Here is a 19,413-nt window from a genome sequence, read left to right on the forward strand (position 1 = left end):
CATCTAGGACTGACATCAATTGCGCCGTCACTACTTAGATTGATCAGTGAACAAAAAAGTTAATCTCACGCAGATATTTTCGGATAGTTTAAATTGACACTGCATATTTTACGGCAGGGCTCTTCTAATTAAACACTAGGCTGTTTAATTGAGAACAGTAATTTATTAGAGTGATTATGATGGAAAGAAAATAAACGACAGATTTGAAATGATCCAAATTTGTCAGGTTAAACCACCTCAAATACGAGGAAGGAATAGTACCTCGGTAAATTTGCAGTCAGCATATCTGTAGTCCCACCCAAATGTCGAGACGTCTGTAGATGTCAATGTTCAGTCGCCTGGCAGGCCAGGATAACCGCTGTGTTACGTCACGTGATACCAAGGCAATGTAGAAAAGAGGTGCCGAAGTGGGTACCTTTCCGCCTAGTCCATCATATTTACCCAAGAATCCAAGACGTGTCCGAGCGGAAATTCCTCAATTTCCGTTGTACGAGACACACGAGAGGTAGGAAAAGGACAGAATAAGGCGTATCAGTGGCGAAGAGAGCAGAGGGCCTAGTTAACCTCCGCGGAACACGCCAGGCAAAGACTGATGGCCCATCTATCGACTGCGCGGACCTGGCTCCACATTTCGAGAGGTAAGACAGGGCGGACGCAGAGAACCAGTCGTAAGCGTCCGTGATGAATAACCCCATGCTAGTGGAAAAGGTCACGAACTGCAGCTTCACAAAATGTACTATTAACGATCACAGAACCGCTTACTGCAGCGACCGGGAAACACAACCGCCCGAGGAACGCTTTTTATAGTCACCTTTAAAGAATAGTGTTTTGCTTGCAGCATTGCATATTCCTCCTACCAAATGTGCATGAGTTTGAGATATGATGTCTATGATGCATTATAAATGGTTACACAGTAACGGTAAGAATAATTTAGAACACTGTATTCCATGTTGGCCTTAATGTATCTCACTGATGTAAAAACGATATTTTGGCTCGAAAGACTTCGTTACAAAGTGCAGTCTACGAAAGCATTTATCCCTCTCTATATATACACATTTTGAATGCAGACGTCCAGCCGTTTGAGTGTGATATGTGCAAAACCCTGATCCGAAGTCACTGGTAACAATGTGAAAAAGGGCCACTGAAGAATGCAAGATTTGATACTCACTTGAAAAAATTCTAAAGAAGTAAATGCTTCTTCTGGATACTGCTTAATGCTCTTTTCTTCGATACAGGCTTCATATTAATGCTCTATTTATCTTTATACTTTGATTTTCACCCCATTGCCAAAATTGGCGTATCGCTTGGCATTCATCCGCCTGTCCGTGTCTCCATATCTTGGTAAACTTCTTGTTTCATGAACGTTCCTAGCCAGCTTTACCAAACCATGGGCAAACTTTGGCGTTAGGAAGAACTTTACTTTTAGTTACATTGACCTAATTCTTCGAGGTCAAGTACAATACTTCATGAAGTTTATAATGATTTTTTTATAACACGTATATCACACGTGCACCTTATCAAATTTACGCTACATGTGCACTTTATCAGATTTATGCTACATGTACACCTTCTCAAGCTTATATCACATGTGCACGTTATCAAATTTATACCACACGAGTGCCTTGTTAAGCTTGTCACATGTGCCCCTTGTCAAGCTTATACCACATGCGCACCTTGTCAAGCTTGTCACATACGCACCTTGCCAAACATATGCCACATGTGCACCTTATCAAGCTTATGCCACAAGCGCACCTTTTCAAACTTATGCCACATGCGCACCTTGTCAAATTTATTGTCAAATTGTGGTATTTTGCTGAAATATATGTTGTTCTTTGTAAAAAAGTACCTTTATGTACATATTGTTGAATTAGTATAAGTGGGGGACATTTTAGTGAATTACACAATCTTTTTCTTAACATGTTATCGGTACAGACCAGGTGATGTTACTTACCATAGTGCTTCACTGAGGCCGAGGAGTTGTAGGAAGATTAGGACAATCTAGTGAAGATGTCGATGTTACTTGGAAATTACATATATTCTTGTTACAATATTATGAAATCCGTATTACGCACTCCTGACGCAAAACTTCGACGTCGTTAATACTGTCCACACAATCGTGACTTAGATTTCAAAGTGTATTTGGAAAGAACACATGTCTAAAGGTTTCTGCCGTCAGAATAATTGCTGTGTCAACTCCCAAAATAGTATATAACAAAAACGGGCATAATATTGTTGGAAAAAACCGCCCAAAACACGAACTTGGTCTGTAGCCTGTCTTGAAACAACATAAAAAGTTTCACTTCAGAATAATCACCCAGTCCGGAAAACTGCCAAGGTCAATAATAGGAGAAAACGGCCACAAGTGTCATGTAAACAACTGCAAGGCATTCAACCTTCTCATATTGACCTATACATATACATATGAGAGTCAAAGAAAGGTAATTATAGAGAATGAATACTAACCATGTTGCTTGAAGTTAAAGGTGGTGACATTTTAAAGTTTTTGCTTCATACATGAAAAATATTCTACAGGGAACATAAACAATCATGTAATAAAGTACTTAACTCATGTTGAGGACGTGTTATATATGCATGTGCGAGACAAGTAACTCGACAAGTAACCTGTGGTTAAGCCAGAAAATAAGGTTTCCACATTTGCTATTAAAGACATTACTGATCAGGTTTCAAAGCCGACGTTCTAAGAAATTCTAAGGTTTGTTAAAACTGAATATTGATCCTGAACAATTTAAAACCCCTAACTTTGTTTTACCATTAGCCATGCAACGTTTAACGCTAAAATTATTAAGAATTTCGCCTTTCTATACCCGAAAAAGAATAAATGTAGTGGTACACATTTGTGAAGTAATCAAGAGAATCTTTGCATCACTCTTCAGTGAATGTTGTGGATTAAACTAAACATTTGCTATTGTTGGATTTTTTTTACAATTCAGATCGGCCTTGACGGAAATTTTACTCCTGTTACTCTCCCAAATTTACTCCCACAACCAGAGAGTGCGGTAATCATCAGACCGTAAAGAACAAACAATTACTAATTACTGAGCTAAGCGGAGGTGAACGTAAAAATAATTAGCCTTGTAAAGTCCAGAGAGTGCTGAAGCCAGCGGTTCTCATAAAAAACGCCGTAGCCGATAAGCCAAACGCATCACAGGGATCTCACAAACAGCAAGATTTCTCCAATATTTTCAACATATTACACATGCAATTCAGCTGGAATATCAATTCCCGTTAGGCGGGATACCTATTAAAATTGTTAGGATTATTTTTCAAATCAGGCGGTAACAATGTTGAATTCATGACATATTTTTTCTAATTTTCAATTTCGAGCGGGTCATGTGGTTGGGCGCTCATTTTTAATTTATAAAAAAACTTTATCTTCAAAGTATATGTCTCACACGTTTTCTTTTTTAAGACTTCTCCGTTCTATTTTTTCTAGACGTGATGGCATAGATAGCTTGATGGATCGGTCGAAAACTGGTAGGTGTTAATTTAAACGTTCGAATACGTTAGCTTGGACAGAGCAGGACTTGAGAGCAGGAGGCTTGGATAAGGGTAGAGCGCCGTTTAATATAAACCGTCAGTTGTAAAGGTGTCGATTCAACATGGAACGTTCCTCTCACAGTAAAGGAATTTTTTGAGATATTAGGATATTCATTCAAAGCACTCATTCCACACAGTGTTGTAGCTTGGGATGTCTATTACACGGGCTACATTACCGTAATAAAAACACCCATCTTAATACCATTGTTCGAAAACATGGTCTACTTGTGTTTTCCTGGACTGAATACCCCATTTATGGTTTACTCTCGAGTTCATGACTGATGTATCTGTCCAGTGTGGATTTATGATAGCACTTGACAAAAGCCGTTGGTTCTTTCAGACTCACACGATACCAAGGTAAACTGAAGATAACATCATATCAACACCATAAGCTTTTAAGGTTTGAGAGTTTTAGCCGTTGCTTGAACGATAATGATGTTGTGCATCTTTAGGTTTCTTTTCATCGGTAAGTCGCGTTTTGACTGTACCACTACCGATTAATGAAGGGGTAGGAGAAGGTATTACCGATCAGGTGAACGAGCTCTACGCTTTGAATGCTTTCATTGGAAACTTTACCGAATAGCTGTTTCTGAACGAACCCGCCTAGATATCGCCGAAGGTAGCGTTCCAATGAAATATTGCAAATTAAGGTCAAAGTGCAGTTCTTGATTGATCTGAACGAATGTATACCATCGCAACATTCCACCAAATTCACCTTTGAGATTCCCAAGAGAACGACTACCTTTTCTTTGTAGTTGGAGGGATTTAAATTAATTACTGCTCAAATCAATTTACGTGGAAATTACTGAATTTCGGACTCCTTTAAAAGCATTCCATTCACATCCCACTCGTACGTAATTGGCAGGTTTTATTGTGTATTAATACCAGATGGATAGAATTAATTTTTCGCTCTTTAGATGCGGTGTCATGGCCGCGACCCTGTTACAGTTGCTCCATCTGATTAACGAGTGAGCTACTCGGTCGGTCCGATCCCACATCATCGGAAGGACAAAAGGTGGTTTCGGCAATTGCCCGCGATACCTGCCAAGTCTCTTCAGTCGAGGGAATTAGCTATCCGCGACCACCCGCGAAAGGCTTGCACGTTCCAAAACCCTGGAGTGAAATGTTTGATTTGATTTATAAAGTTCCTGATGGTAAGTCATAGAGATTTCACCAGTCAGGTCCCTCGTCGATAGAGAGATTTTTGAACCGATGCCTCCTGAATGTTTTCCCATGCTCCTCATGCCTCGCAAGCCTAATCCCACTTTCCTTTTTATGACATATTGATGCCATAAATTACCTTATTTATTGAGATAACAACAGCAGGAGAAACAGTATGGCCAAATGTGACTTTTGTGTTTTTCTTGGACTAAAGAGGGCGCAATTTCCTTCAGACTGCCCAACCAATTACTGAGAGTAGTTGCCTAATCCCACATTCCTCTCCAAAATGTGCAGATAATATGAGCGGCCTCTACGCTAATGCATGCTCAAACACTTCAAATGTTTTTTGTGTGTTTTTAAGTAGTGTGTTTAAGAGCTGGGACGTGGTAAAGTTTTCTGCTCATAAAAATACAAGTTTAAATGAAATGCAAAGTCACCCAAGAGTTTGGATGATACGGTATCGGTCAGAACCTGATTGAGATTCATGCTACTTTGGGATCTTATTGCCAGAGTTTTTCTTTATGTTGTACACGCCAAATATCGTGGAAACAAGCAAATTTTGGGGGGAGGGGACTGTCCTATCCATAATCTAAAGTCCTAGACAACTGTAACTGCCATTCAGTTTTACTGTCAATACGAAGTTCATTCTGTTATAAATACATTAAATCATTCATACATTTATGTTATTTGTAAAGGTTCATATTTGTGACAGGCTGTTAAGAAATTATAGATAAAAACTAAACAGACGAAATAATTTGTTGCTTTCCCGGCAACTAAATTTCCCGGCAAGTCTCATTCCTACATGATTCTGTCACAAATATGACAAGAGTTAGCCATGACACCATCTAGGCCTGAGTCCTAAAAAAGAAGAAACAAAAATAAAAGAATACTTTTGTAACCTAATTAAACCATGTTTTACAGTCGTGATTATACCATCAAAGAGCTTGGAACACAAACTTTGTTCTGGTAAAACATGATCATAGTTTATAGCTCGTCATTAAATCTGTGTTCTACGTCGTTGCAAAATCGGGTTCAGTTGTAATAACGCTTCGTGTTTATTCCAATCCCAATTTGGAAAAATATTTATTTATTTATTCATTTTATTGGTGTTTTACGCCGTACTCAAGAATATTTCACTTATGCGACGGCGACCATCATTATGGTGGGAGGAAACCGAGCAGAGCCCGGGGGAAACCCACGACCACTCGCAGGTTGCTTTCAGATCTTCCCACGTACGGCCGAAGAGGAAGCCAGCATGAGCTGTACTTGAACTCACAACGACCGCATTGGTGAGGGGCTTCTGGGTCATTACGCTGCGCTATCGCGCTAACCAACTGAGCCACGGAGGCCCCCAATTTGGAAAATAAACATGGCATGTACTTTAAAAGACTTCACTTTAACGGCCAGCATTAATCATGGTAGTTGGAAACGCTCGGCCAGCCAGGTTGCTCCTAGATTTTCCACGTATGACCGGAGTAGAAGCCAGAAAGACCTGGGCTTGAACTCACGGCGCTCATTGGTGGGAGGCTCCTGGGTCATTGCACTGCGCGGGCATGCTAAGGAACTGACGAAAATGATACCAACATGTCAGAAAATATTAAAATGCAATTCGCCCAATATGGGTTTCTCTTGTTTTCTCTGCGTCATTTCACACAAAGATAAAGGCACACTTCAGAGAGGATATAAACGATTTATAATACTGATTAACGTTTCATTTGAAGTGGCCGTGAGTTGAGACAGAAGTGATGAGCTAAGTGGTGAAAGCTCAGGGAACACCCGAGTGACCAAAGTCACTTTTGCCGTGAAAGAGATCGCGCGGAGAGACACATCCAGACAACAAATCAGGCATCCCGACTCGATGAGTGATTGTGTCCGCGAGTGCTATTGCCTCATGGCTCCAGCCCAGATTAACGTCTCATGTGGAACAAGATGTAAAAGCAGACGGGTGTCGGCTTTTCCTAACTTTTAACACTGTTTAGGAGATCGATTTGGGGAATTACGGAACGATGTGTTAACTGCGTATACCTTGTATGGAGTCGGCATTTCTGTATATTCTCCATAAGACAACACCCAAGGCAGACATTACAAAAGGCTCTACCAGTTAGTACACCACCGAAGTCCTTTCAGACTCGTGTTAAGGCCTTGATTGCCGATTCCTTTTAGAATCTTATTTTGATGATCAACGTATTTTGATGACAATCAGCCATAAACGAATTCTGCTTCCAGTAAGGCTTGGTATTAACTTTGTATCAACATCTCTTTCACCCCTCGCAAACACACATATATAGTGTAAAGAATACGTCGTGTAACACAGTCAAGATATTATTCTACCCGTTCATATAAATGCTTAAATAGGTGCAACTTATGCCCCTACACACGACTTAAAAATGATCTTAATATCAATTTATTATAGGTCCCTCAAAGAGATTTGTTGTCATTACATTTAATAAGAAATAATGTGAAAACAATGCAAAAGAAACCAGGTTTTGGAGACGAACCTCAAAGGTTAATAAAGTGTGCGCCATGAAGTTTATCAACTTCAAACTTTGAGTAACATTAAAACGGTCATTTGAAACGTTTTTCTTATTTTATTTCAGTCTTATATGTATTTGCACTGGCTTCCTTTCAAATTTGACATTGTAAATTATGTTTACCCGAGATAGCAATATAGGACGTGTACGTATCTCGTCTTGTTGCATTTGTCAGGTCCTGTGTGTTATGTGACGATTCCAACCATCATCACAATATATTACCGCAAATAGTGGTGTGTCAAGATTGTTCCATCAAAAGCCTTAACGGCTGGTGTACAGACGTCTTTTTCGAGGAAGTAAATATGAAAAGATTGGTCAGAATCTCTGGCACTCTTCTTCATTACCTTGCCTAATTTCACTCACTCAGGCGGTAGGGGCTGTATATTCGCGGTACTGAATAAGATCGCCAAGTTGGATACATGAACTTATAAACTAGAATGGTGCATGGTTTGTATACTGTTTTCATTCATTCACCTTCACTTTCGTTGCGTCTTCCCAACATCATTGAGAACTGCTGACTGCCTCTGTTTGAATTTGTCCTAACTTCATATTTTATGTTCTTTTTTTTGTTGTTGTGTGTTGACCACTGCCATTTTGGTTGAAGGCTAATACATGAATGTATGTTAGGACGCCTGGATTGACCAAGGTATGTTAAGATAATGGTACAGAAAGATCAGCAACCATAACGCTGGCCGCCGTCGTATAAGTGAAATATTCTTGAGTACGATGTAAAACACCAATCGAATAAATAAAGAAATAAAGATGAGCATTCGCGTATGGTGATCAGCAGATACACGCGTGCTTGACATAATGATCACCCTCAGAAATAGACCGATACTGCTGTTCCAGTATACTGCTGCTCGATTTATTCCCTCACAGCTGTGACCACTAGCCCGATAATATGATGCTTTCAAAAAGTTGCTCACTCAATGCACGTAACTTATCCTGTGCTTATCCACTAGCAGCACACTTTGTTGTATATGGGTATGGTTGGAAATAAAGTAAGAAATGTGAAGTACCTTTTTTTGTCCAGTGTCTTACTCATAATGTTAAACACCATAAGCTTTTGACATCAAGAACTCATTGTGTCAGATAACTGAGAGCCATTAGCTTTAAAATACTTGCACTAACATGCTGTGTGAACTGTGTCCGCGTATCGACTAAATTGCTGAAGACATAATGGCCCAACATTAACCTATAAAACCATTCTGCGATGAGATCATATACCACTTGAGATAAATATAAACAAATAAAATAAATCATTTATATTATATATTTGTACATTATATATTCTCGTTCATATTATTATTGACCCCATCATGCTACTGTTGATTGTGGAGGGTCCATGAACCTGAATTATCGACTAGCAACACACTTTCCTCTATACCCGTTTCAAAAAGTTCAAACACACCTCAGAAAGACACCAAACAGCCGTAAAAACCACTGGAATTATTCCAGACCATAGTTGCATAAACCCACAAACCGTCAAAACCAACAAACAAGATTGCAGGGTTGCAGACAGCACGTCAGACACTCTGCACACTGATGGTGAAATGTTCTGTTTACGGACGACTCACATTTCCATTCAGATAGGTATCAACGCGCGTATCCTGGTGGACGTGAGCGTTACTTTGAATATATCCGTCAAAACAGACATTCGTGTACAAGTCGTCATCCAAGATGGACGTTCCGGGTCAATAATGGCAAGGCTAATTGCACCAAAAGAAGGAAGTATACAAAGTACGAAAATAGGATCATACAAAGAGAAGCAGTCAACAGTTTTCACTGATGTATATGTGTATGTTCTGGGTTACTCAGTGAATTCAGTATCAAAACCGTGTACCATGCTAGAATATCGGTTGTTGATAACAAAATATGTATGTCAGTTAAGCCTTGATTGCAACTGTTCATATATCCAAAGAGGCGATCTAATTCAGCACCATCCCCTAGCCCCGGGTTAAGCGGAATAAGGCACATTTATGAAGCAGAGTGCCAGAGGTTCTGAACGCTCTATACATATTTACTTACAACAGGTTTATACTCGTTGTAAAACTTCAGAAACTTGAAGTGAAAGCATTTTAGGGAATAACCTTGACACACTGGTTTTTGCAGTAATAACTTGTAACACAGGATCCAACAAATACTACAAGGTGAGCTATGTACAGGCCATTGGTAGGACCTTTCGCTATATTGTTGTCCAAGTAAGGATAATTTACAATGTCAAAATTGAAGCTATCCCTCTTGTCGTAAAGTCTGCGAGAGAGGAAACCGTTTTGGTCTTTGTACAAACCTACGTCCAGATAAGTTGTACCATCTGGAGAGTCTGTGGTTGCCTTTAAATAGCTTTCACAACCTTTCCTAAATGAAGATTGTTTAAAGCTAGAAGATCATCAACATACGTTAGTGAATAAGACAGGTCGGGGGTGCTGAGGATTACTCCTTAATAGTTTCTGCATATAGTCATATTCATATGAACACAGGTATACATCGGCCAAAAGAGGAGAACAATTTGTATCCATCGGAATACCTTTACACACTGATGATATATGGTTTCCCCGATAGATGTTATTAATGAGAAATCCAAGCAACTCGATGAACATCCAAACAAATATTTAATTATCTTGCGTTCGTTTAAGGTAATAACAGGCCTGTCCCACAGACGTTCCCTTCAGTCTCCGAGTCTGCCATTTTCATTAACTACACTTTATCTTAAGGGAGAACTGATAAAACTACAGCATTGGTGTAAGTTTGTGTATATGGGTAAACATGTAACTGTGCTCTTCTTTGATTGCAAAATAGTTAATTTCATTATCATTTTCAAATAAAAGTTAAACAAAGTCGTCTGCTGTTGGCATATTGCGTGTATACTTGGCTTATGCGTGTCCGACATAGTGAACTTTTGATATGTCATTGGACTTTAGTCCACGTAATCTGCGTAGTTCACAGAGAAATTGCCTGGAAAGACTGGAGAATTTCAGAGTATTTACTGCCAGTAAGACGTCGGGGTTGGGGGGGGAGGGGCTTCTTTTTCTATTTTATACTGTTATTGCACTTCGCTGATCTATTTCATGTAGATTATTGACTGCATAGGAACAATAAATGTTTTCTGTTACCCCCATGCTAATAACAGTAGATAAAATATAAGCATAATTAACTGATGCTATCATAGTTCAGTTCAAATTACACTACATTTAACAAGACACTTTCTGGCTTAATAAGATCATGCCTTAAACTATGAAGTACTATCTTGTTTTTCACAAAATTACTCGCATAATGCAATCCTCGAAGGCAAACATCTGGGTGTGAAAGTGGAGAAGTTTTGAACTTTACGTTACATTATGTATTATTTTTGAGTGGCAACTGCTTATTGTAACAACGTTGTTTGATTTTTTTCAAATTACCTGTAAACTATTCTTCTATTTTTACCCACTGCAGATAGAATATTACGGTGTTGCAGGTAACACTATCAATAACTAGCAGAGACCAAACCTTAATCAGAGGGGTACTACGTGTTAGTAAACAATTAATATTGTACCGCTGGATGTTTACAAAGCCTTTGTTCTGATGACATTGCATAAAAAGAAAAGTACGTGGACTTCAAGAAATGCTTCAAGAAAATGTGCACGCTGTAATTAAATAATAAAAATATCAAAATATAATCATAAAACGAAGATATGATTTTGTCATTTTGCTACGCTGAGTATCTGTTATTGGTGTTTATCAACGTGTAGATTATTGCAAAGCCCAAGGATATGCCACTTAGCTATCCAAATGCCTCAGATATTTCAGTACAATCAGTTTTGTATTCTTGAAAAGGATCTATTCATTATTTAATCCTCTCACCGAATCAGATACCTGATCCCTTCGCATAATCCAGCTTTTTTTATTTAACAGCGGCAGACAAACGTAGTTTGGCATATGGATGTAACGTTTCACTGGTAAGCTTATTAAAATAAGTATAATGCTCCTGTAAGTAAATATGGACTGAGCGTCCAGAATTTCTGCTTCATGATTGCGACTAACTCGGGACTGTATATTCAAAGTATGTACAGTTGCAATCAAAGCACTACTAAGGTACATATTTTATATTGTCAACTTATATTTTATATAGTTAAATACACTTTGCCAACATCTTTCAAAACTGTTAATTGCTTCTGTTTGTATTATTCCGTCCTTATTTCGTACTTTATATACTTTCTTATTTCTTTGTCATTTCCGTGTTAAACGATGATCTGGGAATTTCTCTTGTGATTATTGACCTGGAACGTCCATTTTGGTTGACGGCTGCTGTATGAATATTTGTTTAGACGCATAGATTCACAAACATGTTCTTGTTAAAACGTTTTCCAAAAATCTAATACTTCTGACTAAAAACTTTTCTTTAATTTGCCACATAGAATTTCATAGAAGTTTTCAGTGCACAGTAACTGCATCAGGTTTATTTTGATGACACAGCATATGTCCATCACACTCTTATGACCTAATTTACTGTCTGAAAGATTTCCGATAACATCGGAAGAGTGATACTAGAACTGGAGATCCGTAATATCAACAAAAATGGAAACAAACCATTGATTATAATCCACACAGTCAAAAACGGATGTTGGACTTATACCAAATATCCGTCTTCATGTCATCGATGAATGAAGCTGACAAAGGTTATGGAGAGGATGTTCACTTATTATTCCCGCTGAACAATATTTTGGTTCAAAGTAAATGGTTTTATTGACGTTTAATGACAAACAGTTAAACTACACATTTTGATAAGGTGTGAGGAGTCGGGTACGCACTCAGTTTCTACCAAACTAGGCAAATGAACTGGTATACGAATGTCTGTTTCGACGCATATATTCACCATGACAAGTGTTCGTACCATATACGTTCCGTCACTGGTTACACCTGATAAATTAACGATATTTGCCATAGTATATTTTCGTTAACGAAAAAGACTTACAAGTGGAAGTCCTTGCAATTATTGATCTTGGACGTCCTTATTGGATGACGGCTGGAATACAAATGCCTGTTTCGACGCATCGATTTACATCATTAAGATTACTGAGCACGTAACACACCAATGGAAGAAATAAATAAATAAATAAACAAATTACATCACGGAGAGTAAGACTAGAGAAGTGATGAGAGTGTGATACTTTGCAAATGGTTACACGTACTATCGTTGGAATCCGCACTCTTGTCAATTTCCCTTATTTAGAGTTTTAATAACCACCCAAACTACCAGACAGAAGTGGGTGCATCATTTTCCAGTTGTAACATGTATAAACATGATACTATATTATATTGAGATACTAGTACACTTTACGTAATGGACTCCGTGTTATAGCCGTGGGCATGTCAAATCTGTTGCAAGTACATTTCGTGAATTACATTTATGAATGTAACTATATATTAGGTGATGGAATTGCGATTTCATAATAATATATCTCACCACTGGAAAACAAGAAACAAAAATCTCCTGTTTACGTCCATTGCAGACAGGTCGATTGTCCTTCTCGGTCTTGCTGTCCAAAGTATATGAACATACATCCTCGCGGGAAAAACTTGGTGTGACTTCCAGCCGAGTTTTCAAGTGATTTAAACGCAAATGCTAAATGCTGAAAAGCGCTTACCGCTCTTTCTACCTTTCCACAAGAATCCCCATAAAGCCAAGACCCAAATATTTTGCAATTGCACATAGTACTTTTTCCAAAATGACTGCACTTCTTTTAGTGCCTTCGTTAAGAGAACAGATACAAGTTTAATGGTAGAGCTTCTTGACCCTGCAATACAGCAAGCTTTGTTTAGGGATTTATAAATTTTGGAATCCAGTGACGTATATCGGCGTGACGACAAGTTACGGATGTTCTCCCCTATTTGAGAAAGGACTGATGTTTTTAAATGGTTCCTCCAGAGTATAGGCCGTTATAGAATACGTTGATGTTGCGCCAATTGTACTGATGTTAAGTTCCTCTAGAAAGAAGCTGATACATGTAGTAATAATTCTTGCAAACAAATATATCATTAGGAGCTGTGTCCGCAGAAACAAAACGTATTTTCTCTGAAAGTCGTCAAGTATCTTTCTCACGGTAGGATCCTTCAGAACTTTTTGTCTGCCACATGAGCATACATAACCTTTTCCTTTACTAGCTCAAGCCAAGCGTGAAGGACGACGCGTTTTTCCATCTCCCACTTAGAGCATTTTTTAAATGTAAAGGGCGAAAAGGACAATTTTCTTATGAACTCTCATATTTCGAAGTCCTTACAAGCAGACTTCGTAGATCATCTTTATTTACAATATAAAGATTACCGCTTATTTATTTATTTATTTATTTATTTGATTGGTGTTTTACGCCGTACTCAAGAATATTTCACTTATATTATGGTTGCTGATCTTTCGGTACCATATTCTTAACATACCTAGGCCAATCCAGGCGTCCTCACACACATTCATGTATCAACCGTCAACACACAACACCAAAAACAAAGTACATAAAGTATGAAGTTAAGACGAATGCAAACAAAAGCAGTCAGCAGTTAGATATTCATTTATTTATTTGATTGGTGTTTTACACCGTACTCAAGAATATTTCACTTATGCGACGGCGACCAGCATTATGGTGGGAGAAAACCGGGAAGAGCCCGGGGAAAACCCACGACCATCCGCAGGTTGCTTTCAGACCTTCCCACGTACGGCCGGAGAGGGAGCCAGCTTGAGCTGTACTTGAACTCACAGCGGCCGCATTGGTGGATTACCGCTTATGACATGTTTACATGAATGGTAATTAAACTCTGACGATCCACAGTGACCACTGTCTCTACCTATAACCAACCTATGCATCGAAACAGACATCCGTATAGCGGTCGTCCAAGAATGACGTTTTAGGTCAACAGTCGCTGAACGACCTTGAACACAAACTACCAAAGAACCAAAAAAAAATATATACATAATATATGAAAATAAAACAGAGTCAAAATCTTCAGACATTTCAAAACCTTTAACTTCGCGTTTTTAAATATCTTGGAAGCAATTGGTTTAGTATACTGGTAGAAAATACATAAAGGCTCTCGTATTTTGAAATAATTTGACACAAATAATTTGACAAGTTTCCATGACGTTGGAAAGACGAACTTCTGAATCATTTAAAATTTGTGGTGTGTTGATTAAATCAAGATCCTTATCTAAGTACTTTAATTTTAGGAACAGTCTATTTTAAGCAGTCTGAACTGTTCTCATAAAGTAAAAAATAGGACATGTGTTGACATACACGGATTACATGGGCTTGTACACTTCCTTCTACCACGGCTGCGTTGACATCTTTGATGGCATTTAAACAGTTGTGTTATGTTAGAATCGTATGGTGAACTGGATGTTGCCTTGCCAACTAATGACGCATTGTCATTAACATTATTGGTGAAAAACTGAAGCAAGGTCCAGGATTCAAAATAGTTCCCTATCACGGATTTTCCTTTCGACTACGGAAACCGTAGCCTTTGAAGAAGGCTATATCATGTTTATTGTTTGAATGCTGATGTTGCCTCAATTGCAGTCGGAGGCAGAAAAATTTTTGCCTCGCAGCAGCTGTTTTCTCCTGAACTAATTAATGCAATATGATAATGTACACCTAAGGTTAACGAAAGCTTAAGCACAATATAATTCACCAGTCAGAAATGAACTGGAGAAATTGGAGGTGTTTGCAGTGGACATGCTAGACGATTCCTATGTCCACATTTAGAAATAGTAAATTGGGAACTTGTGTGTTAAACAGTCGCTTAATTGAATTTTACATATTGTTTTGTCGTAAGACATAAATCAGGCAGATGGAAACTGGCCTGGGTACTCTGGAACCATTTAGTGATTCGTTCTGTGAATCAGCACAACAGCTCAGTGTTAGTCATACACAGAGGCCTAGCCTCGCGCTCAAAAGACCACCAACAGTATCCAGGTTTAAAAAGGTAATAAATCTATACTTCGAAACAGACATTCGTATACCAGCTGTCAACCAAGATGGACCTTGAGGTCAATAATCACAAAGCCATTTCCCAATACAAACCACCAAAGAACTAAGAAAGTACGTAAAGTACGAAGTTAGAACAGAATCATGCAAAGAGGCACAGTTCTATATGGCGTTTGAAAGATGCGAATCAGCGAAATCAGTATTCAAACCGAGTACCGTACGGGTATATACCTTGTCGATAACACTATATATATATATATATATATATATATATATATATATATATATATATATATATATATCCCAGTTGCACTTTGAACGCAGCTATTCAAATATCCGACGTGGTGATTCAACACAATGAATATACCGGCCTAGAAGCGAATCATAAAGCATTGTGATATTAATTCGTAGCTCCACCACAATTTAGCAAACTAATTTATAACCAATTTTAGTGTCATTTATCCCTTCACAATTATCATCTTGCTTTCAGGTATCGCGGGTTTATCACAACTAAACACTCTCAGTACTAATTTTTCTTCCTAGTATTCAAATATATCACCGTCCTGTCTGGACAAAAATATATTACAACGAGTTGTTCTCATTAGTCACGGGCCATACATGTCACCAGCAATTTTCTAGAGAAGTGTAAAATCCTTGAACGGTATCGGGGTCGAAACGATGAGACAGAATGCAATTTGCAGTTCAATGAAATCGCCAATTTCTCACGACACGTTGACTTTGATTCTACAGAAATGTATTGTGCGATATGAATTGCATTGCCATTTGCCTGAGGAAACCCGACGCGATATTGAATTCTGTAGTAGATCGAATAGAGGCTACCCAAGATATGAAGATTCTCTGGGATGTGGGCAATCACAACCAGTTTTTGTTGGTGAAGCATTTTCCAAATCATAAAAAGTAAATGTACCCAAGGCAACAAAAGTACATTACGAGTTATTGTGTAATAATGGCAATTGTCTGTCACCTGTGGCAAGCAAGAAGTGTCAGGGGTGGTCCGTGATTGTCAAAGCTGAGTGGTAATCATCATTCTCAATTTTATTGACCATGTTAATCAGAAAAAAACAATTATAGTGCTGCTTTTATACATTTTACCAGCACTCAGTATGGAATATGTTTGTCGTCAGACTATCGTGTGATTGTATCCGGCCATTCGTGTAGCTTTTAACAATATATCGTGAGGCAGATATTACAGTCTTTCTCCCGAAGCGTTTGAGACCTCCTGCCTGGTTACAATATTAAAGTCATAAGCTACTGTGACAAATAAAGACGATTGAAATAATCGTGTGAATAAATGTGTGAAAATGAATTATATTGTTGACTTAAGACGAACGACAAACTGAAATATGATAATTGCAATGAAACAGCGGTTTAAGCTGTCTCTAATATCCTTCAGTTGCAAGAAGATTGTATCAAAATGTAGCACTTTTTAAAACATGGGAATTGTCGTTTAATGAGATATTTCTTATCATTCTAGACATAAATGTTATAGTAAACCAAGTCAATGAAGAATAAGTGGCAAAGAAAACGTGTGAGTAATGTTCCTATAAAGTAAATATCAAATAATGTATGAAATATTTTGAGGGTAACATTCAATCATACTAAACCATCATAGGCCCGTACCACTTTTGTGGAAAAATTCTAATAAAATAATACAAGCAAATTAGAACCAGAAGCGCTTCTCGAATTAATGTCATTATATTGGTACTGATTGGTGATTAAATCCAGATTGTTGAAGAGCATATAAGTTCCCGAAGATTTCTCAGTCAGCAGATTAAGAGTCATCTATGAAATAAAATGATGTACTCTTCGAGACATAAGAGTCTCAAATACACATTCGCCTTTGATATGTTTATTTCAATTGTCTGGGGAAAGTATACAATCAACCCGAGAGGATGGATTAGATACATGTATAAGTCTGGATAGAAGCTTTGAGTCAAAGTAGCGAATTTAACGGTCAAAATATTGCTGATATTAGTTTGTCACTTGGAGATGTTAACGTTGTTTCGTTTGAATGAGAATTGGAATCCCACCATAAATGTATAAACGTATATGCAAATTCCCAATCTCTGCCTTGTGGATAAAACTTTAGCAATGTAATTCCACCGAATACCTAATTTACGCCAATGTGTAACACACACAACCGTGTTAAATATATACGTAAGGTGAATTATATGATGTTACATATTTTAGTGATAAAGCGACAAAGACCATGAAAATACTTAGTATTACGCACTTTGGCGTTCTCAAAGTTTAGTCAAACCTATTTTGTAATACTGACAAAGAAGACTTTGACCAAAAATTGAGAAAGTCAACATGCGTATATTAAGTCTTTTCTGCCAAGGCTAACGATCTTTTCTTTTCTTGTTTATTACAGGTCAGTAACATGTTCATCGTCAGCCTGGCAATAGCCGACCTCGTGGTGGGTTTAATAGTTATGCCAATCAGCGCCATCTACATTTTTACTGAGGACTGGCTGTTCGGAGTTGCAGTGTGCCAGATATGGATTGCAGTGGATTATACAGCCAGCACAGCTTCCATTTTCAACCTCTTTATCTTGAGTCTCGACAGGTACTGGTCGGTTACCTCCCCTTTGCGATATATCAGACGGCGGACAAAAAAGAGAGCGTTGATTATGATTTCAATAGTGTGGTTTGCTTCTTCCTTGTGGCTTATACCTATCGTCGGCTGGCATCAGTTCGCCCATGGGGGAAAGCGGACTGTACCTGGCAATGTCTGTGATACTGAATACGCTAAAAATACTGTATTTAAGATTGTCACGGCATTTTTTAATTTTTACCTACCACTAGCCGTTATGTATACCCTTTATGGCAAAATATTTCACGAAATTAGGAAACGGTCAGAGTTTGAATTGGGGCAACGAAATGTTGGCGGCATGGCCGCAAATAGCACGACAGTGAATACGCATGTAGCACCTATGGAAGACAGTGACCAGAAGAACGACACCTTTGGAGACGACACCACTCCTCCATCATTATGTGCAGAAGAAGGAACAAATGACAATTCTTTAAAAAAGTCAGATTATAATGTCGACATTCAGGAAGGAGAATTACGAAAATCTAAGTCTGGAAAATCAGGATATACTGCAATTCCTCTAATTGCTACAAAGCAGAAAGCCAAAACAAAAGATAAATCGAAAAAGGGAGATAACCAGTATCAAGTGGAATATGTGTACGATGAAAATGTTGTTGATCCACAAACGGAAAAAGTGGAGCGATTTTTCTACGAAGATCACGTTCCTTTAACGCCACATTTTGCTAACGTTATGTTTAATCCTGCTGCGTTAGCGGAAACATCCCTTTCTGCTCCGGCGCCTTCTCCAAGCAGTGCGTGTAGTGGAAATAATGGTTGTAGGAAAGAAGAGAGACATAAAACAGCGAAAAGTCTGAGTGGAACGACAAACACACAAAAGACGCATTCAAGACCTAAAGAGACTAAGAAGAAGAGAGATCACAGAGAGCACGAAGCGTTGCTTAAGCCCGGTGGAACGGTCACTGCTAATGCTGCTCTCCAGCGGAGACCTCTACGCAGGCAAGAGAGCGATTTTAATCTCCTGAGGGATCAAAAGAATCGGAGACTGACCACTACGGTTTTTAACTTCAAAGAAAGAGTGCGAATCGTAAAGCAAACCTCTTCTCTGTCCAAGGAAATTAAGGCAGCCCGTCAGCTTGGTGTGATCATGGGCGCATTCACCCTCTGTTTCCTGCCCTATTTTATTCTCTTCCTTGTTGTGGCATTCTGCGATGGATGCGTGGAGCCGGACCTGCTTACTGCAATGACGTGGATTGGATATATGAACTCTACTTTGAACCCTTTCCTATACCCCTTATGCAACGCCAATTTTAGGCGTAAATTTAGAAAAATGCTACAATTTGGCGCTCCTCTTCGAAAACGATTTGAACCGTTCGATAGAAATAGTTTTACAACAGCAAACAAGTACGACTGATCCTTCCATTACTCATTATTTGTAGTACGTTCGTCATTCGTATGGCTGGGGTTTGCTTTTGACCTTTGAACTGTATTACCTGTTACGCACATGGAGCAACACTAATTATTTTGGTGTGTGTATTTTTTTCTATTACCAGGGAGAAAATTGAATTATCACAGAATCCCTTTCGATAAAGCAATAATGCGGTCAAAAGAAATCGTGCAGTGCTGGTGCATGGCACCAT

General features: G+C 38.5%; 1 protein-coding gene across 1 annotated transcript in view; it reads left to right on the forward strand.

The window, feature by feature from the left end:
* Nucleotides 1-19,187, forward strand: part of LOC135471088 (histamine H1 receptor-like) — a 49,463-nt gene extending 30,276 nt beyond the window's left edge. Inside the window, exon 2 of the mRNA XM_064750135.1 lies at nt 17,598-19,187. Within this exon, the coding sequence (XP_064606205.1) occupies nt 17,598-19,187 (1,590 nt within the window). The remainder of the gene's footprint in view (nt 1-17,597) is intronic.
* Nucleotides 19,188-19,413: the final 226 nt, after the last annotated feature.

This window comes from Liolophura sinensis, chromosome 7 (genome assembly GCF_032854445.1).
Source record: "Liolophura sinensis isolate JHLJ2023 chromosome 7, CUHK_Ljap_v2, whole genome shotgun sequence".
NCBI classification, from domain to species: Eukaryota; Metazoa; Mollusca; class Polyplacophora; order Chitonida; family Chitonidae; genus Liolophura; species Liolophura sinensis.